The sequence below is a fragment of the Pagrus major genome, chromosome 12 (genome assembly GCF_040436345.1).
Source record: "Pagrus major chromosome 12, Pma_NU_1.0".
Taxonomy (NCBI): domain Eukaryota; kingdom Metazoa; phylum Chordata; class Actinopteri; order Spariformes; family Sparidae; genus Pagrus; species Pagrus major.
Genome location: NC_133226.1, coordinates 18,640,183 through 18,659,984, shown reverse-complemented (window position 1 = coordinate 18,659,984; position 19,802 = coordinate 18,640,183). Strand labels below are relative to the sequence as shown.

The 19,802-nt window shown below is 41.6% G+C and overlaps 2 protein-coding genes across 3 annotated transcripts; one reads left to right on the top strand and one right to left on the bottom strand.

Annotated features, from left to right (window-relative positions):
- On the bottom strand, positions 1 to 7,056 carry LOC141005519 (inactive phospholipid phosphatase 7). The gene is made up of 3 exons (XM_073477373.1): positions 6,949 to 7,056; positions 6,024 to 6,812; positions 1 to 1,467 (listed from the first exon to the last, which is right to left on the bottom strand). Exons 2-3 carry the CDS (start codon positions 6,541 to 6,543, stop codon positions 1,079 to 1,081), a joined length of 909 nt encoding a protein of 302 aa, XP_073333474.1. The 5' UTR covers positions 6,544 to 6,812; positions 6,949 to 7,056; the 3' UTR covers positions 1 to 1,078.
- A 1,521-nt stretch (positions 7,057 to 8,577) lies between these two features.
- Positions 8,578 to 18,476, top strand: fam78ab (family with sequence similarity 78 member Ab). 2 transcript variants are annotated; one of them, XM_073478304.1, is made up of 3 exons: positions 8,578 to 9,084; positions 9,911 to 10,214; positions 17,783 to 18,476. In XM_073478304.1, the coding sequence occupies exons 2-3, from the start codon at positions 9,952 to 9,954 to the stop codon at positions 18,306 to 18,308; spliced, it is 789 nt and encodes a 262-aa protein (XP_073334405.1). In that variant the 5' UTR covers positions 8,578 to 9,084; positions 9,911 to 9,951; the 3' UTR covers positions 18,309 to 18,476. The 2 variants fall into 2 exon arrangements, with proteins under 2 accessions (XP_073334405.1, XP_073334404.1); XM_073478303.1 differs by lacking the exon at positions 8,578 to 9,084 and having other exon boundaries at positions 9,889 to 10,214.
- The last annotated feature ends 1,326 nt before the right edge of the window (positions 18,477 to 19,802 follow it).

Sequence of the window (19,802 nt, the reverse complement as noted above, 5' to 3'; positions counted from 1 at the left end):
GACAGCCCACCTCGTTTTATTCATGAGATGGAGAAACAAAGTAAAAACATGGTATACAGATCCCTGTACAGAACAAAGCAAACTAATGTACACAAAACTGTATTTACACACCAAACCAAAAAAAACCCAACAGGTTTTATTTAAAGGTCCATAAAAAACACATTCAGAAAAGAAAGGTGTAATTGGTTAAAAATTGATATTTCAAACGGATATTTTTATTTTGTATGCCAACATTCACACCACACACACGCCACACACACACACAGCCACACGCTTCAGTTGTTTTGTAGGGCACTGAATCAAAATCACTGGCAAACCGTAAACATCTGTTAATGTGCAGACTGCAGCAGCCTGAAATAAAAGAGCTGATGAGAAATATCTGCTATAAAACAAGATTTAAACTCATAACAGCATAAATGGCACGCTGAAAGAAATTGTATTTGACCCCTTAAGAAAAATATTAAATGTCTTAAAAAGACGTCAAAGTAAGTAATCCCATCAGAAATGTACAAACATTATTAGTCACGCCAGTTAGGAACAATCACTTTAAATATTTCAGTGTTACATCCAATATTACACCAAACTCTATTCAGTGTTCAACCCCAAACTAAAAACACAGATATTTTAAAAGAAAAATGAGAAAAGAGGAAGAGGTGACAGAGAGGAAGGAAGTGAAAGGAGGAAACGAGAAAGAGGCACACAATGTCGAGAGAGAATTTGTCATATAGAAAGAAATCTAAGTAGAGTAAAATGTTTTTAAAATGACCTTAATCCTACACGTTCATTTTCACCAAATCATTGTCAGTGTGCAGTTGTCTTGAGATGATTTAAATCAAGAAGCAGTGGAGGTGTGTGTTAGAAGATTTGACTTACTAGCATTATGATGGTCTTGTAATGTCTTGTGACCTGCCTGTTTTGGGCGTTACATGCAAGCCAACACCTGATTCCCAAATGTTAATGCTTTTCTGTTCAAACCCTGCGATAAGAACTTCAGACCCTTGCAAAAATAACTTCACAAGACCCTGACGCTGCGAGGTTAGTGTATCAAATAAGCCTGACGGAGTCTTCTATCAAAAGCTCAGAAAAAGGGGCTCCAGCTGAGCGTGCTTATGGAAATAAGAGTCTGACAGGTGCTTGACGAGAGCCATACCGACTCCATCAAGCTAAAGTGGAGCAGGCCCAGCGCAAAGCCACACACCATGTCAGTTAGGTGGTGTCTCCCCAGCAGCACCCGGGACATGCCCACCAGGAATGCCCACAGCACCAGTAGGATGCGGAGCGGCACAGCCAGGACCAGGTGGGACAGCAGGAACTTGGAGACCATAGCGGCCCGGCTGGCGTGAGCGGCCGGGAAGGAGTAGATGTCCATGGCGACGCAGTCCAGGAAGCCCGGCGTCATCTCCCAGGGTCCCCTGCGCTTCACCAGTCTCTGGACTCCAGCCACAGTCATGACGTCAAGAAGGAGGGCTGTCGTGGAAAAAGGCAAGATCCTTTACTTTAAACTGCCACCAATACAATTTAAGTTAACAGAAGTATTATTAGCAAAGTGTGAATTTTGAATTAAAGTTTTCTGGCGAGTGAGGCTTTAGAGTAATGTCTGTTTGTGACCCCTGATGGAAGTTCAACCAAAGAGTGATTGTTCCTCCTTAGATTGTCTCATCTGAAGGATTTTTAGAGGCTCAAAGAGGGGGAAGTATTCACTATTTCATTAGGAAAAAGCAAAAAATAGGAAAAAAAGAAAGCTCATGGGAAAAGGAAATGGACAAATGGGTGCCCACATCTTTACAGAGACCTGTTTCCACCACAGCATCCTAGATCAAGCTGTTTCGAGCCGACAGAGCGCAGGACTACAGCGGGACGAGGAGAGGCGGACTCTGTGTTCACGTCATCGATGCTTGGTGCTCACACACAGTCAAAGTGGATGGATGTTGAAAGAATGCACTAAAACATGCACTATATTTATATTGTACAATTTGTGAATGTTTCTTAATGACAGTGTTCCTTTTAAAAACAAACTGTCTCAGTGGAAGTGTAGTTTTATCTGTTAGTCTTCAAATAAAGCAGACAACGACTTTAGCGCGTATGTAAACAGATACCCAAGTGACCAAGAATAACCAATAAGGCATACAATACGAGTAACATTTGCTTTGAGTCAGGATGCCAGACATTTACGGATGCCTTTTATAGCTCCATAGCCCTCCCAAAAATATCTCCTCCATTGCCATCTTTAACTTCTGTTCAAGTCTGCCATCTTCAGACACACTCAGCCGGCCCCGTGCTAAGTAACTGTCAGTTTTCTGACATACTGGTTACACTGCCCTACTTCTAATTCCAGTCGCCCACTCCCTGTCCTAATGGGGCCATTATTTTAATACCTGCTCCTTAAAGGCAGGGTACTGAGGTGGTGTTACATTCATGTTTACCAAAATAAAAGTCTGAATGCTGAAGGAAGCTATGAAGAAAGAGAAGAGAGAAAAGACAGGAGCTCAATGAAATGAAAATGTGAGTGAGGACATGTGGTGGTTTCCCCTCTGGCAGTCTCAAAAGTACTGACAGGAGGAAGAAGGTGAGCCAAGAGATGATGTATCAGATTATCAGCTGGAAGGACGAGCCTGTTTGTTGTGTCCATCTGCTGAGTAATGTTACAGTGACAATCATCAAGACATCAAATGACCCAACTCATCAGGAATGTGTGGATAATTGCGCACAATTATGGTTTTATTTGTTATAATTTATGTTTTTTCCTGAATATCTCAACTTCCTCCAATAGAATTTTGTGCTGGCTGAATGTGTGACTCCTTCTTCCCAGTCAGGATTTTTGTTCTGCAGTGCTCTTACTGCGGACAGTTTTACAGCATGCTTGGCTGTGAAACATTGTCAGGACTGACAGCACAACTGCAGTCAGTGCAGTGTCATAACATGTTTGAAGTCAGCCCCCAGTCAGCCGGCAGACAGTTATTGATCACGCAAAAACTGTTTTGAGAGGCCGAACACTCTCCATCAGCGAGTCAGATTCTGGGTGCCGCACACAGATATGCTGTTGAAGGAGAAACTGCTATAATGAGAGTGGAAACTCCAACCCTGAGATTTGGAACAGGTGTGTGATAATTGGTCAGGCTGGTGCAGATCAACTTGCATTGTGAGGAAATCCCACAAGGCCCACTGTATAAATACCTGAACAACATTGTGTACCTCGCTTCTCCTGAGTTTCTTCTTTCCAGTGTCGACTGTGTATTAACACATCCAGCAGACAATGAGCAACATTAGCTTTCATGCAGAGTTGTGTTTGTGTGTAATCGCTCTCCCTTTATCTTTGTTTTGGTCTCAACCAACTCCTGAGAAAATATATGTGTCTTTAGCCGCAAAACAGGGGCATAATCAGGAATCTGTCTTCTTGAATTTGTCCTAAACTAACGACTGGGTATCTGCCTGGTCAGAGTTGTGACCCGAAGCAACTGTTTGGACTTTTCTTTCCTTTATAAAACACTTTAAAACCTGTACAAGTGTTTGCAAACCAACACAAGAATGGACAAATTTAACCATCTGAAATGTCCAGGATGATTGTTATCAACAAATGTAAATGGGCTGTGTTGCAAGAGGCACATTGCAGCCATTTTTTTTCCTAATAGTTGAAATTGTTCTGGTATTTCACTCTCAACCAAGAACACAATAGAACTGAATCCACAATATAAAGCATGGTCTTTTAGTGTGGGAATGTTTTCTGTAAGGACCTTGCTCATGCATAAATCAATGAATTGGTGCAAACAGCACCTTGTCATTTTAGCTTGTATCTTTCCTATTTGAACAAATGTTTAAATAAGCGTGCATGATATGAGGTAAACATGGATTCTTTGAGAAAAGGAGTCACTAGGTCAATGGAGCAACTACAGTACACAGAAGAAGAAACCAGAAAACACCGAAGCAGAACTTCACTGAAGTCGATAAGGATGGGAACATCCTCTGCACCGTCAAGGTCTGCTCAGTATTTTAGACAGCCGCAGTCAGTGCGTGACTAACAATGTTTTCAAAACACTTTATGGGAAATATTCCTGCACTGCACCGTTCATACGCTCATGACAGTGTTCTGAATTAAACCACTCCTGACAGGCCAGTCTTGGCTGATTACTTTCCTGGGTCAGGTGAAAGAAAACAAAACAGAATTTCAGCGAGCATTTAATATTAATTCCTCACCCACTGTTCAGGGTGTTCGTAGATTTCCTCCTGACAGACCTAAACTGACTAGAAATTATCCTGGACCAGCAAATAATAAACAAGCTGAACAATGTCCCCAACACAATACAGCAGTGTCCCAAATCCAGAGATTTACTGGCCTCCAATCAGAGCTCAGTGTAGCTCCAGCCAGGAGATTTGTACTTTCTACTGGTCGATAATCTGTGTTTGGGTCCAGACTGCACATGTGCATTTGCCTGCACACACACACACACACACACACACACACACACACACACACACACACACACACACACACACACACTTATTCATTATGAAAAATTGACCTCTTGTAGTCTGCTCTTTGTTGCATAAACATGTTGAAATAAAATATATATAACACTACTGCTTAACACTTCTCTAACATAGAGACAAATGAACAGTTCGGAACTGACAACACAAAAAAAGAAGAAAGAAACTAAATGAAGGCGAGGATATATTTAGGGGATCTTCACGTATAAATGCTTGAGAATGCATGAGCAGGCTGTATTAGATTGTATTGTATTGTTATATTAAATACTGGTAAGGTGTAACTCATAACAATAAGTTAAACCAACACCTCTCTGACATAATATCGACAGCAACTGAACATAAGCTCATGAGAAGATGATGATTAAGATTCATAAAGGTGTCTTTGATGGGGCTATTATTATTATTATTATTATTATATTAGACTATTTAAATTTTTTTATTTTGTACATCCATTATTTGAAAAGCTCCTGCCATTAATGCAGCATCTGTTGGATACATAGCATATCTAAACTTCATGAAAAGTTTAACACTTTGTGATTAATCTCATTAATTGTCACCTGAATGAGGCCATTCAACGCGTTTGTAAATGCCTCCTTCTTCTGGAAACTGTCTTCTGATGCAGCCCAGTCACCAGAATAAAAGACACGTCCACATTTATACGGGTCGTAGGCTATGTACCATACTGACATTTATACTATATGTGTCATATCACGTTCGCGTTACATGTTTATGACCTCACTTTCATATCAGGAAGTGGAGGGGTTTGGTGGTGGAGGTGAGTGAGAAAGCTGCCAAGCCAGTGACCACAGTTCAAGACTGTGTTTCAACATTTGCAAGTGTGAAACTTCTGGATATTTTTAAAGAGAGCTCGGGAAACTTTCCATCAGTGAAGTCTGAATTCGCTGCCTTTTCCTCTGCTGTTGAGGGTCAGTCAACACAATATATAATGTGTCACTCAAAACAATGTAAAACAAGGGCCGTGCTGTGTAATAAAGTGTCTGTTACCACTTTCTAGTAAGTCATCTTATGAAGTATTTATAGGTTTTAGCTACTGGCAACGGTGAGGGAGTATTCAGATCCCTTACTTAAGTAAAAGTAGTTATACAATACTATAAATACTCTGTTACAAGTTAAAGAAATGATACTTAAGCACAAGCACATCAGTATAATCAGGAAAATGTACTTAAAGTTTTAAAAGTAAAATAACTTAAAGCAGAAAATGGCCCTTGTGACTTTTAGACTATTATTAGATTATTATTACTTGTGCATTAATGTCATAGGAGGATTTTAATGTTGTAGTTGATTTGAGCTTATTTTGAATTATTTTGTATAAACTACAAGAAATGATTATTGTCAGTCTGGATTCATGCAGAAAATGGAAATACTCAAGTACAAGTACCTCAAAATTGTACTTGAAGATAGTACTTGAGTGAATTGACTTAGTCAGACTCCATCCCTGGTCATTAATGGCCTGCTTCTCCTGCCTGGTGCATTCTGGGTATTACTGAACAGCTGGTTGGTGAGTGTGGTGTGGCATTTACCCAGCAGCAGGTTGACCAGGACCTCTTGCCCGGCCAGAGTGTTACTCCTCGTGAGACACACAATGGTGCCAATGATCCACGTGATGCCGTGGCCTGTGAGCGCCAGCAGGGCCACCATGGAGCGGCAGCCTCCCCATGGGGACGACGTGTAGGCGCACACCCCCATGCGCTTGGACAGACAGATGTCAATGGCGAGGAGGGAGTTGATCGCTATCCCCTTGAATGAAGGGTTCAGCTGCATGCAGTCCTCCTCTGGCATCTTGCCGGGCTCTCTCTTGTCCTTGCTGCCACTGTCGATAGGTTCCTCACTCGGTTGGCTTGTTTGGTGCTTGACTTGACCCTGTCTCCTTGCGCTGCCTCGGCTCTCCGAGGGGCCGCCGCCGGCGCTGCCTCCTCCTCCGCCGCCGCCACCGCCGCTGTTGCTGCGGACGGGCTGATGGTTCAGTGACATGAACTCAGGTCTGCTCAGGACGCTGTTCCTCTCCCGCGCCCTGGCTCTCACATTGTAACTAGAGGGCATGTTTTGGATTGGGCCGAGTCCTCCTTTTGTGGGTGCAACAACCGATTGTCAATCTCCGGAAGATAATTCAAGTGGTGCGAGTCCACCACCACGGTGAAATGTCCCAGGATAAACCCCCTCCAGCAGCCGTCCTCCCCCTCCTGTGGCCTTAATAGATATATTTAGACCCACTGGAATGTGCGATGGCCATGCTGTTTATACCTCGACCCATGCACGCTGGGAGAGTGTATTGAATGGCATCTGCCTCGGCCAATCCAGCGAAACGAGATCTGCAGCATGGAGATAAAATAACAACATGAGCATCTCGTTACGCCACAGACACACAGCTAACAGGTGATGTGCTGCTGCTGCTGATAAAAACAGGCTCAGTGTGGAGAAACGCAAGACGCGGTGTTGTCTTCTTACCAGGCGAAGGATGGGTACGAAGCATCGCTCCAAATCTGCCCTGCAGCCTCCATCACACCTCTGATGGGGAAACAGCGAAACCGTCAGCCAGTCACATCAACAAAGGGTGACGACAAGAAGGCAGCAGCAGCCAGTGCAGCATTTGGTGCTTCTTCCGGATGCGACGTAGTTTACGCACGGTGTCGATTCAACATCTGCGGTGCGCTGCGCTGCGGAGCGGAGTTCTCCAAGGTGCTTAAACAGACAGCGCACATGATGTCAGGCTGTCAGCTGCACACAGACACAGCCAAGATTTATTTAAAGTGCTACTCAATAAAAATAAATTGTGATAAAAGGAAGCGAGAAAGTAGATAAGTGAATAAATATATTATGGTTGTTTTGTGGCGTGGCCTACAATAGACTGATCACCACACAGACTTTTAACTTAAACTTTCACTTTCATATGACACCACAGATCAACATATGATAGACCAGATTACTGATTACCAGTGCAGCTTCCCCGAAAAACCCTTTATAAAATCAGTTCAAATAAACTTTATTGTCAGGAATGTTGATGTTATGTCATATTTTTGAAGCTAAATTGGTTGAATATTGACAGGGACAGAGTAGAGCTTCTTAGTTGTACCAGCTTATCTTAGCAATAAGTTAACTTAAGTAAGCCCTGTGCAGGAACATCTCTGTTAAGAAAACCAGAGTTACCAGAGTTAAGTGTTGGATTAGGTTCATTTCCTCTAAATAATAACTTATAACTCAATATTATCATTATTAAAGTGTCATTAACTAACCTCCAGGTTAAAAGCTGAAGGCTATAAGGAATATGATCCAGCCTGTAGGCTATGCTGCTTAACAATAAGCAATAACAATTATTAATATTTTTAGTATATTTGTCCTTGAATACGCATAAACATGACAGGTCAATGGACAAAATACCACAAAATATCCTCTTCAACACTGGCAGGCTCTGATAACGTAATAATCATACTAGGAATGACGTCATACAAAAGGAAGTGAGCACGTAAATAAACAAATAGATAAATAAATAAGTGTGTTTTGGTTGTTTTGTGGAGAATAACCTCCAAAATATGATTGATCGATAAGAAAAGAAAAACCTTTTGATAGCCATGACAGCTATAGCAACAACACATGATCGACCATATTGATAACTGATTACTGATAGGCTACTGATCACTAATTACTATTGTCATGGATTTTGATGTTGTGTTGTATTTTAAAAGCTAAATTACAGTTGAATGTTACATATTAGTAAGTCTAAACAAAAAAGAATAGTTAAATAATCACAAGTTAATATAATTATTGAGTTATCATCAATTTATCTCCAAGTTATAACCTGTCAGGAGTGTGATAGTCAGTAAAAAACACCTCCTAACTCACTCTTATTATTATTACTATTATTATTATTATTGACTGCGCATGCGTATAAAAGGTCAACGCGCAAAACGCCACTAAACATCCTCTTTAACATCACCACAGAGGCTCTCGATCTCTCATATCAGCCCGTTCGTTTCCAGCGGACATCGCCCTGCCTACATTTCCCAGCATGCCTGCCCGCTCAGAGCGGAAGTGTCGTCTCAGAGACACTTATAAAGCTGCTTCCCAGGCGGCTGAGATAGACCAATGCGCAGCGGGGTGAACCTGCCGTGGCAGCGATGGGACGAGCACGGAGAAATGACAGCCCGTGCTGGAATCTAGGCTGAAGAAGTGCATCCCATCCCAGACAGACAGGACTGTCGGCTCGGTCGAAGTATGTGACGGCTGGCAGCCCTCCCCTCCAGAGTGGTGATTTTTATTTTTTATTTTTTATTTATTTTTTTTAAAAATCCGAGAATGGATCCGGTGAAATGGGTGCTAAAGTTGACCCGGCGGTGTCCTCTGGATGTTGCGGCGCTCCGTCTCCAACTCGACTAGACCTCCCCGCTGCCTCTCTTCTCTGTGGGACGGGGAAATGATTTGCGGCTCTGAAGGGGGAGAAATAACGGGAGCCGGTGCGTGCGGGAGATAACGGAATTACCTCTCTGACCGAAGAACTGTGCGAGCCGCCGTCCACTCTGAATTTCTTCCAGGATTTCGCCCCTTTGCCGAGGACACTGGAGACTTCCCAGTGAATTTGTTTTATAGGTAGACTCCTTTCTTTTTCTTTTTTTTGTGCATGTTGTTTTTGTCGGCTAAAAATAGACCCCAATTCGCGCAATTGCACCGCATGAGCCGTTAATCCGCACATGTGTGTGTGTGTAAACGTCCAGCTTCACGCTCATAAATCGCTAAATTACACTTTTTATGACAGAGAATTGAGGTGGCTGCGGATTAAATGGACAGCGGGCTGCTTCACACAGTGTGAGCGTCACCTCTGAGCTGCCATTTGTCATTTATATGTCCGCCTGCACTGTCCAGCACATTTTCTTTTCTTTTTTTCTTTTTTTTGATTACGATTCTTGTCAGCAGCTGGACTGTGAGCTTTAGTCCAGGGGATTATCTGTTAATGACATAAAGAATCACACAACAGAAGAGTAGGAGATGTAACATTAGTAGTTTTTGTTGAATTATTTAGCTCAGAGTTAACTTGAACCTTTTTACGCGCAGCTTTCCAAATGGATGCACTGTTGCAGGGTCAAGTCCCGTTGTGAGAAAGCACATTTATGAGGCATTGACTTGTGACTTGACAGCATGGAAACATCAGTGCACGGGTAAAGAAAGCACCTGCGCTTGTTTGGTGAGGTTTACGCACCGGAAAGCATGCGCTCTCCAAAGCTGATGCTTCTTTCCTGAAACAGTTTTGGATCACAGATGCATGGCTTTTTATAAGACTGTCTGCTATAAATGAACACTTTTTTTTTTTAATCTGGTGAGTTTTTTCTTTTTTTTTCTTTTTCTTTTTTGAGAACATGATGTGGATCCAACTTTGGTGATTTCTTTTTGTTTTCCATGCGTCTCTCTCCTCCCCCAGAACTCTGGACGTTGTTGTGGATTGTGTTGCAATTTAATGCAATGGGCTGCATCCAGAGTATCAGGTGTAAGCCCAAGAGTTTCCGAGACAGTATCATCGTCCTGGAGGTGAACAGCTCCATTGACCCCAACCCCACCAGCATCGACGAGTCATCCAGCGTGGTCCTGCGCTACCGGACACCGCACTTCAGAGCTTGTGCCCGGGTCCTGGTGCCGCCAGTCGCCGGTAAGGAGACATGGACCATCGGCTGGATTCAAGCTTGTAACCACATGGAGTTCTACAACACGTATGGAAACAAAGGGATGTGAGTATCATGGGTTTTTTTTTTCTTCTTAATGTGTTTTCTGCCTTTGTGTATCATCACTGTTAGGTGTTGGGCATGTGTGAAGCACATTTGGTTGAGACTTATACCAAGGATACATGAGAAATATATATATATATATAAGTGCTTTATGTAATAAATATTGAACACCAATAATCATATTAATACCCAAAAGTATTCAGTTGACTGTCATATGTGACAAAGAGAAGCTGGAAACTGTGACCGAAGAGCATTTGTTCATCATTTTTCTTGCAAAATGACTGAAATTATGAACAGATTATCTAAAATAGTTGCCAATTCAGTTGATTGACTAAACAATTAATGAATTAATGGTTCCAGCTCTAGTTAACATAAGTAAATAGTTTTGTTGTCTTTACATACATTTAAATCATGAGCTTTAGACATCTTTTGGGGAAGTGCGGAAGTGCTGCCAACCAAAATAGAGAACTTGAAGTTTCGAAAATTACGGCCAGCAAATTCTACAATTAACTGTTCCTGATGTTAGAAGAGGAACCATTTAAAACAGATTGGACTCAAAGGGGCAATATGTAGGAATTTTAGTTTAAAACCTTCAAATACTGCTTTGTATTGTGTTGCAGAGATATCTACTGTATAGAATGCTAACCAGTTAGCTCTGGGCCTGAAAGCCTTTCTCCCAGCTGTCAAAAGCTCCAGTGCTAGGTGGCCAATTCTTACATATCTCACCTTTAAAGGGTAACTCCACCTAATTTTACACTTTAAGGTTAACATTAATGTTAACAGGTCTTGGGGAGTACTACTGCATGTGTGGAAAAAGTAGCCTTTTGTGGCTCCAGTAATCTGATAACTTGCCTCCAGTGATGTCACTTAGTGGCTAAGCTGCATTGTGGGTAATGTAGGGACCAGGTTTTGAAAAAGAAGGAAGCATGAGATGAAAAAAACAAAAATCTTTGGTTTGGGTTTGGTCCAACCGTGTTACAGGAGTGTGATGCTAGACCAGTGGACCGCTTTTTAAAACCTGGAGCCTACTTTACCCACAATGCAAGTTATCCACTAGATGACATCACTGGAGGAAATTTAAGGGTTAAAGTTACCCTTTAAGGAAAAGAAACCAGACTCAAGCCCATGATGCACTTGATACTAATGATGAATTATAACAGTGTTAATCTTCCTGTTTTCCATTGCAAATAATGCCAAAATTATTCTACAGTGGAAATATTTTTGGGTAGTGAAACTGGTCTGTATCTGGGTTGCCTAGCATCAGTCTGTGCCCTGCAATCAAAATATTACACATTAATGGAGACCTGTTATGCTTTTCCATCATGTTTGATATAGTTCCTTGTGCATGTAAAAGATCTTAAACGTTAAAAAGCGCAAAGTCCGCGCCAACAGAAGCTCCTCTCTACCACAGAAACACTGCTCCTGAAACGCCTCATCAGTAGCCCCGTCTTAAATTCTGTGACTTTGTGACATCACGCTACGTCACGACGTCACACATTCACATAATTTATGCCTGGCAGCTAGTTTGGCACGTAAGAATGAATTTAGCAAAGCCTCATTCTTGTTGTTAGCGGTGCTGGCTCAGGCATGTGTGAGCTGACCAATCAGAGGAGACTGGGTATTCGGGAGGGGTGCTTAAAGAGACAAGAGCTAACACAGTGTTTCAGCCTGAGAGGGAATACAGTACTGCATGCACAGTGGGCAGTATGAGGAAACTGATGTGTTTTTTGAGCACTAAAGCTTGTAAAACTATTCTAGTAGTAACCCAAAATAAAATAATGAACGTATAAATTTAGCATATCTCCTTTAACATTTGTATTCAGGAAAATAAGGCGGTGTTATTTATAAAAAAAAGTAAAATAAATGAACATGCCTGTAAGTGCGCTTCTCTATTCAATCAGTAGCTCAGCCATCTACAGTATGTGGGCTTGTGTCTGCATGCCTGCAGGCTACAAAGTACTTCAGAAGCTGACAGATATGAGAGCAGGAGATTGTGATGGAAAATAATTGCAGTAACCTTTCAGATCCCCCCGCTTGTCAATACACAGTTATTTTGCACCGCCAGTTATAAACGAGACAAACGTGGGCAAATTCGGCTTAAAGAAAATATATGCTCCTGACGCACAGTGGTTGTTAACGCGTCTCTTTCTTATTCTCTGTCACTCTTCTTTCTCTTTCTTTTCCAGTGTGAGAGAGCGTGTGTGGGTGATATTGGTGTACTTGTTAGACAAACAGCGTTCATCTTATATCCTGTAGTGGGAAACCACAAGCTGACGAGACCCAAAATATGCTTTATCTGTAAGATATTGCAGCTGAGGATGTTTGAGTGCTGCGTGTCCAAGATTAGAGACACAGTCCCCTCCCCAACACACCCACCCCAGTATGGCCCTGAATAGGCTACATTTGTGTGTGTGTGTGTGTGTGTGTGTGTGTGTGTGTGTGTGTGAGGGAGAGACAGTGAGAGAACCTTCAGTTACTCTCTAAAAGTCCAGTATGATGAATGCCTTTTATAAACTGTTTTTCAGTTTACAGTAATTGCCTCTTTCTTCCAAGCTACACTGTTGTTTTGCAGATATTTACTCTTTCATCTGACTCTTTTGTCAAGCACATTCAAAAACATCCAATTTTTAAACATAATATAAGCAAAAAAAAAGCAGAATAGCCTCCCATTTTGAAGCACAAAGCATAAAATTGGAGGCTAATTGCCATTGTTGTGGGCTCGACTGAGCTCACAGTAGAGGAATGAACAGATAATCAATATTATGCTTTTCTTCTCTTATTTTTCAAGTTGTGAAAAATTCATTTAAAAACTGCACAAGCAGCTGTCCAACGGGATGCAAGGTAGTGTGAATTGAAAAGGATTTTTTTATTCTGAAAACATAAAAAGCTGCCACACCAGAGGGGTCTTTTGGGTTAATTGCCGCCAGCTATTAAAGAGCAAAGCTAATCTCCGCTTTCTCATATGATATAGTTCTAAAGAAATGATCTGTGGCCAAATTTCCGCCAACAAATTCAATATTAAGTGATAACTTTTTCAGAATACGATAATATGGTACAGACAAACCACCTTGACAAAGAACAAAGCTTATTTATCATGGAGACTCAATGCGTTTAAAGATAAAAAAGCAAATAGGCAAATATCAAAGATATGTTTAATATTATTATTACTATTATTAAAGAGGGAGTGATGATCACACTAATACTGCTTTTAAGATAAAAAGTTGTACCCATTAAAGGGAACTACTATTTTGGACTACTACAAGAACAGGTTTACATTCCTCAGTGCTCAAAAAACACATCAGTTTTCTCGTACTGTCCAGTTCAGCAGCACTTTATTCCCCCTCTGTCTGAAACGCTCTGTTTTACCTCCTGTCTCTTTAAGGGCCCCCCAAGTAACCAGTCTCTTCTGATTGGTCAGCTCACACATGCCTGAGCCAGCAATGCTAAGGACAACAGAGCAGCTGTGCTAAATTAATTCTCATTGGCCAAACTAGCTGCTTGATATTAAATCATGCAAATGTGTGACATGGTGACATAGTGTGATGTCACAAAGTCACAGAATTAGAGGCGGGACTACTGGCGAGGCGTTCCTTTTTCTTGACTTGACTTTCAAGACCTTTAACATGCACAAAAACCTAAATAAAACACTGAAGTAAAGGAAAAAATGAAAAAGCATATTAGGTCTCCTTTAAGTTGTTAAATGCTGCTGGACTGTGGCTCTGCACGTTCTCCAGTGCCTCTCTCCACCCCGCTAACAGAGAGCAACAGTAGCTAGTGTTAGTTTAGAAATTGAGTCCAGCACAACACAGAAGTTCTGCAAAAAGAGGTTTTTAGTCTGACTTTGTTGTAGCAGACCGTAGTTTTTGTTGAAGACAGTTTCATAGAGTAGGACTGAACAGTGATCATGAGCAGGATCTAACCAACATGGATGTAACTGATACACACACATATAGAGCACTATATATAGGGGTGTTGGTATGCACCCACCCACCTTTTGCAGCAGTGTTGTTTGACCCCCGTCACTCATGCATTAAAAAAAAAGGACTTTATATCTCATCTTATTCTGATATTAAAGTAAATGATAACCTATTCTTGATGCTCATTTTTTAAGTCACTTTTAGGATGCAGGAGATGAGTCTGCTCTCACTGCTGAGATTCTCATACTAAGTAGTTTCTTTGATGGCAATAAAGCTTCGGCGTGCCATAATTGGACAGAACAGCCGAGGATGGTTATGGGGATGATTTCTCTGTTGGCTGTGGATGATGTGCTCGGGATTCTGGACACATTCATCGTCTCTCCACCTGTTTGTTGTCCCCGTCTTTTAGAATGGCTTCAGCGAGGTACAGTGTTGTAGGTTTGTTCGGGATGTGTGTATTTATAAACGGGTTATCCACAAACACACAAGCATACGGAGACACTTGCCAACGTGTGTTGTAAAGGTGCTAAAATAGGAAGTGTGGTAGAGGTGAAAAAAGAAATTAATATTTATATGCTGTAAAAGTTTTCTTACAATATTGTTTCTAAAAGCATGACACAAAACTTGCTGTCAATATTCTTTAAAGAGCAGCGCGGTAGTCACACACATGCAGGTTGTGAGGCTTAATCGTGCTGTAATTGGTTAATTAATTGCATTGGCACCCTATCGCTTCGCCTCGATTCTTACAGTTCATCCAATTTCCACCATCTGTGACGGAGATAATCACTCCTTTACTTGTAACTCTAAACTATTTGCCCGCCAAATGCAAATGAATGAGTGAAATGAGCAAGTCAAAGTGGGAGAAACAGGAAGTGAGCTGTTTCAGCCGCGCCTAGTACAGACACAAAATCTCAGTGATGCTGTTTTGCAGAACTTTTTTATGTACTGATGTAGCCTGGTCAGTTTCAGCTGGTGACATTTCTATTTAGAGATAAAATGATAATAATAACAATAATAATAATTTAAAAAGTAGATATCTTTTGGATGCATTTAATGTGGCTTCTTATACTCTGTAACATGTGGTGGTGACATGGTGAATTGGTTCAGTCAAACCTTTGCTAAAGAGCTTTCACTTTTGGTAGTGAGGTGTCGTTAAAAAGGGCTGACTATCACTGGTTCTGTGCACAGGAAACTGCCGCCATGTAGGCCTACGCTACTACAGCAGCTTCTCTTCAGTCGCTTCATCAACACCACTAGTCAGGTTCAGATTGTGTTAATTTGAACTGTTTTTAAATGAAACTGTAAACTATATTATTTTTTTATACAGTTGAACTGTCAGTCTTTAATTTGGTTTGGGCAAGTTTGCATTCGTAGCTTCACCAGATGCTTGATGTTACAACTGTTTATCCATGACTTTTAACTGTTTATCACATTTTGCTAACTGTTAATCAGATACTTTTAGCTGTAAACAGCCATTTATCCATGAAGTTACTGTCAGCTATCTCACCATTAATCATCCAGCTGTCAATTATTTATTCATTACTCTCAGCTGATTATTTTGACTGTTACCCATTGCTTTTAGCTGATTAATTCAACTGTTTACCCATCAGCTAGGCCCATGTGTTTTGATACTACTTATATGTTTCCACTGTTTATCCATTGTATTTAGCTTTCTTTGAAAAATGTACCCATTACTTTTAGCTAACTATTACTTTTTACCTATTTAAATTTAGCTAACCGGAAATGTTTAAATTTCTAATCTAATGTCAAATGTTAGCTAAATAGCTTAGGCTAGCTTTTTATTTATGCAATCATTTTGGACAAACAGTTTAAACTGCTTGAATTCCTTTAAATCGTACTTGTATAGGCTCTTATATTTACCGTGTATCCAAAAAATTAATCTCAAAGCCAACTGTTAAAATTTCTTTTAATATAAACGTTAGCTATCTAAGCTGGGCTCCTTTAAATGTTAGTTATCTACTGTATCTGAACCACTGAGGCTATCCAATCAATTGAGCTAACAGTTTGAACTGTTAAATCCCCTTTAATGATGGCTGTTAGCTAACTGTAACTGTTTAAATTAATTTTTCATGTTTGCTATCCACTGCATTTCAACCATTTATCCATTACTTTTGTTACAGCTCACTCAGTATATGGATATTTCTTTTTTGTCAAAGCATAATTACATTTCTTTGACCTGGTCCACAGTCTTTAAACATAGACTGTCCCCTTGAAACTGGAGAAGAAGGCTACACCCTGGGTTTGTGAATCACCATCCAACATTTACAGTAACTGACACGCTCAGGAGTCACAGTTGAGTAATCTCTTCATTGAGTTAGTTGTTTCTAACATCCCTGCGGTTCTGTTACAAACACTCACCAGTTATTGCAGACCATTCGGTTGTGACGAAGCAGGGAGTGAAGACACAAACAGGAAGTGAGCCGTATCTCTGCAGCGCTTTCCCCACTCACGTTCAAAGTTTCTCCTCTAGGCTCAGCTGCATGTGTGCTCGTGAGGCCGTGTTGTGTTTATGTCCGAAAAGCTGGAGATTTATGTGCTCGTAAATAATAAATTAGAGAAGTTGAGAACCTGGTGCAAATATTCACTGTATGAATATATTGAGTATTGGAGTAGTCTAAGTTCATGGCCACATGGAAAAAAATGCTGCAAATTGTTTTGGAGGCACCAGTTGAGAGGATTATGTGATTTTTCTGAACAGAAATGTAGAAATATATGCACACACACACACACACACACACACAGAACGGCCAGGCTATTATCATGCCCGACATGCTAATCTCACCCCCCGGGTGAATACATAAATCACAATGTGAGGCCAGGCCGAGCAGTGCAGTAAGTCCTGTGGCTGGTGATCACACTGTTATCGTCTCTGTCCTGCTGATCCTCTACTTCAGGGAATGAAAGGTAATCTTTTTCCTGCTGTGGGCAGAAAATCGATAGTCGGACAGACCAGAGGTAGCAGGTCACTTAAGTCGTGCTGCGTCGCCTGCTGTGTGTGTCACAGCATTTTATTGTTGTATTGTATTTTCCCTCAGCAGTTTGAAAATTGGTGGAAAAAATCCAACTGTGAGGTTTTTGAGTCAGCTCCCTTCTTTCTGTCATGTGTTGTTAGATATACAGGCGCTTGTCAAACCATTGAGATGCAAATTTTCTGCTATTTATACAGGAAGGATGAGACCTCAGAGCTTTTTATATGAGGGATCTTTTGGTTTGGAACTTAAAATATAATGATGTTTTTTTAGAACTTGGGGTGTTGTCTTTTTTGTAGTTTTTTTTTTTTTTGCCACGATTTCTATCAGTAATAGAAATCAGACAGGTCAAGAACAAAACATTTAAAGGAGAAACACAAAGGCAAACAGTATCAAACATTCATCTCAGTTTACAGACAACTTCCTGGTTCAGTTTTGGCTTACTGCACTCGTGCATGCAGGAGTTTTCCTGTGCAGCGACACGCACACACACTTCAAATAATGCTCACTTCCAGTTTTGCCTCCTAAGGGAGTGGTTTGATAAAAACTGGCTTCATTGTTGTCGTGTTATCATAACCAATAGAAATGATGAGCCTTTAATTCAGCCTTTTAATGTCTACAGTCTCCATTTCTGAGTAAATCCTCATCTGTGACTCCTTTCCAGGTCGAGTTGGGAGCTCCCCGACCTGCGTGATGGCAAGATTCAGGCCATCAGCGACTCAGACGGGGTGAACTACCCGTGGTACGGCAACACCACGGAGACCTGCACCGTCGTAGGCCCCACCAAGAAGGAAAGCAAGTTCACCGTTAGTATGAATGACAATTTTTACCCCAGCGTGACCTGGGGTGTGCCGGTCAGCGACAGCAACGTGCCTCAGCTTAGCAGCATCCAACGCGACCAGAGCTTTACGACCTGGCTGGTGGCGATCAACCAGGCCACCTCAGAGACGCTCGTCCTGCAGACGATCCGCTGGAGGATGCGGCTTCACATCCGAGTGGACCCAGAGAAGCCTTTGGGACACAGGGCCGCTCTGAACGAGCCCCTGGCCCAGGAACAGCCCCAGATCCTGGGCAAGAATGAGCCCATCCCCTCTAACGCCATGGTCAAGCCCAACGCCAACGATGCCCAGGTGCTGATGTGGCGGCCAAAGAATGGTGACCCTGTGGTTGTCATACCACCTAAATACTGACCTGTTTCACTGACCAGACTGGCCTTGGATACCTTAACAGTATCATCTCTTATTTCTTCTCTTTCTTTCGTTCCTGCTCGTCACCAGCTCTCACTGCTTTAACCCTTCCCCTCCTTTTTTTTGCCTCTTTATTCTTCTCTCTTATGTTTTAAAAAGACTGACAGAGGGTTAAAAAAAAACAAAAAACAAGCAGAGACAAATGAAACCAGCTCTGAGAAAAAAGACCAGCTGTTGCTTTGAGGTTGGGGGGCTTGAACACGTTTTTAAGACTGGAGCGAACAAAACTGCAACCATTCTACCTTCAAACTGGGTCGGGTCGCACTGTGCTAAACGAAATCATTGCAAAAACTAGAGAATTTCTGTGTTTTTTATTTTGATTTTATATTTTGGCTGTCCGGGCCAAGTGTTATTGGGTTTGTGAGTGTGGGTTGATTTTAAAGTATTTACATGACCATGTCTGCGCACGTGCTACATACATGGATATGCACAAAACCTTGTGTATGAATACCAGTTGTGTTTTTATTTATGGGCTGGGAGAGAGTGCATTCAATTTTTGTTTGTTGTTGTCGTCGTGTGCTTCACGCGACGAACCGCAATCGGGTGACATACATAGATTTTAGTACTTTTTTTAAAAACATGCGAGACATTCAATCCATGCTGCCTTAAGTTTACATCGCTTTCCACTGCAAACTTTTTTAGCCTTAAACTAAGTGCAATGCAGTATTTTGCTCATTTGTCCCGACTCTTCCAGACTGTTGGTGCTGGCGTGTGTGGGTTTAGGACAGGAACGACACCACAGAAGAAGACTTTTGTGTTCTCCGTCGCGTTTACCTGACAAATGCATTGTCTCACGAGCACAACCAGCATTATGTGTAGACACAGTTATACAACCAAGCTCACTGGTTGTGTTTCAAGTGCATTATGCAACAGGAGAGATGAACAGAGAACAACAGCGAAGCCGACCCTCGTCGATAGCACTCAACGCAGCAACGTGCAATAACAACTTCAGCAAAAAGCAGTCAGAAGCACTCCTCAGTTCACCGCGTTTCATTCACTTTATTCTGTTTATAGGCGGTTGTGGCTTTCACCTCCAGAAAACACATTTTTTTCGTTGTATCACTCCATCTCAGGGCCTCGTTTTTCACTTCCTTCCCTTCTCGTTTTTCATCCATCCTGTGTGGCCTACTCTTTCTTGCTCAGTGTTTGCGCACACCGAACAATCAATACTTTGATTAATAAGCAGTCACACACGGGGCAAAAAGCTCGTAATAACTGGAGAATTAAGACAGCAGGGTCCCCTGTATTTATAATAGTTCCTCTAAAGCAACAACACCCCTTTTTCTTTCTATATTCATCTTCTTCATCTAAACCAGTGTTCTACCTCCCATTCCTCCCGTCCTCCCCCTTCTTCTTTCTCTCGTTTTTATCTGTTGTCGAGGCTGAAAAGCAGAGCAGGAGGCATGCAAGTTTGATCCTGACTGCTCGGTTGGCATA

Excerpts from the sequence above, each read along its gene's own strand:
- fam78ab (XM_073478303.1), top strand. The coding sequence starts at position 9,889 with ATGCGTCTCTCTCCTCCCCCAGAACTCTGGACGTTGTTGTGGATTGTG. Across the intron at positions 10,215-17,782 it reads ACGTATGGAAACAAAGGGAT|GTCGAGTTGGGAGCTCCCCG; the intron begins GTGAGTATCATG and ends ACTCCTTTCCAG.
- LOC141005519 (XM_073477373.1), bottom strand. The coding sequence starts at position 6,543 with ATGCCCTCTAGTTACAATGTGAGAGCCAGGGCGCGGGAGAGGAACAGC. Across the intron at positions 1,468-6,023 it reads CCTGGTCAACCTGCTGCTGG|CCCTCCTTCTTGACGTCATG; the intron begins GTAAATGCCACA and ends TTTCCACGACAG.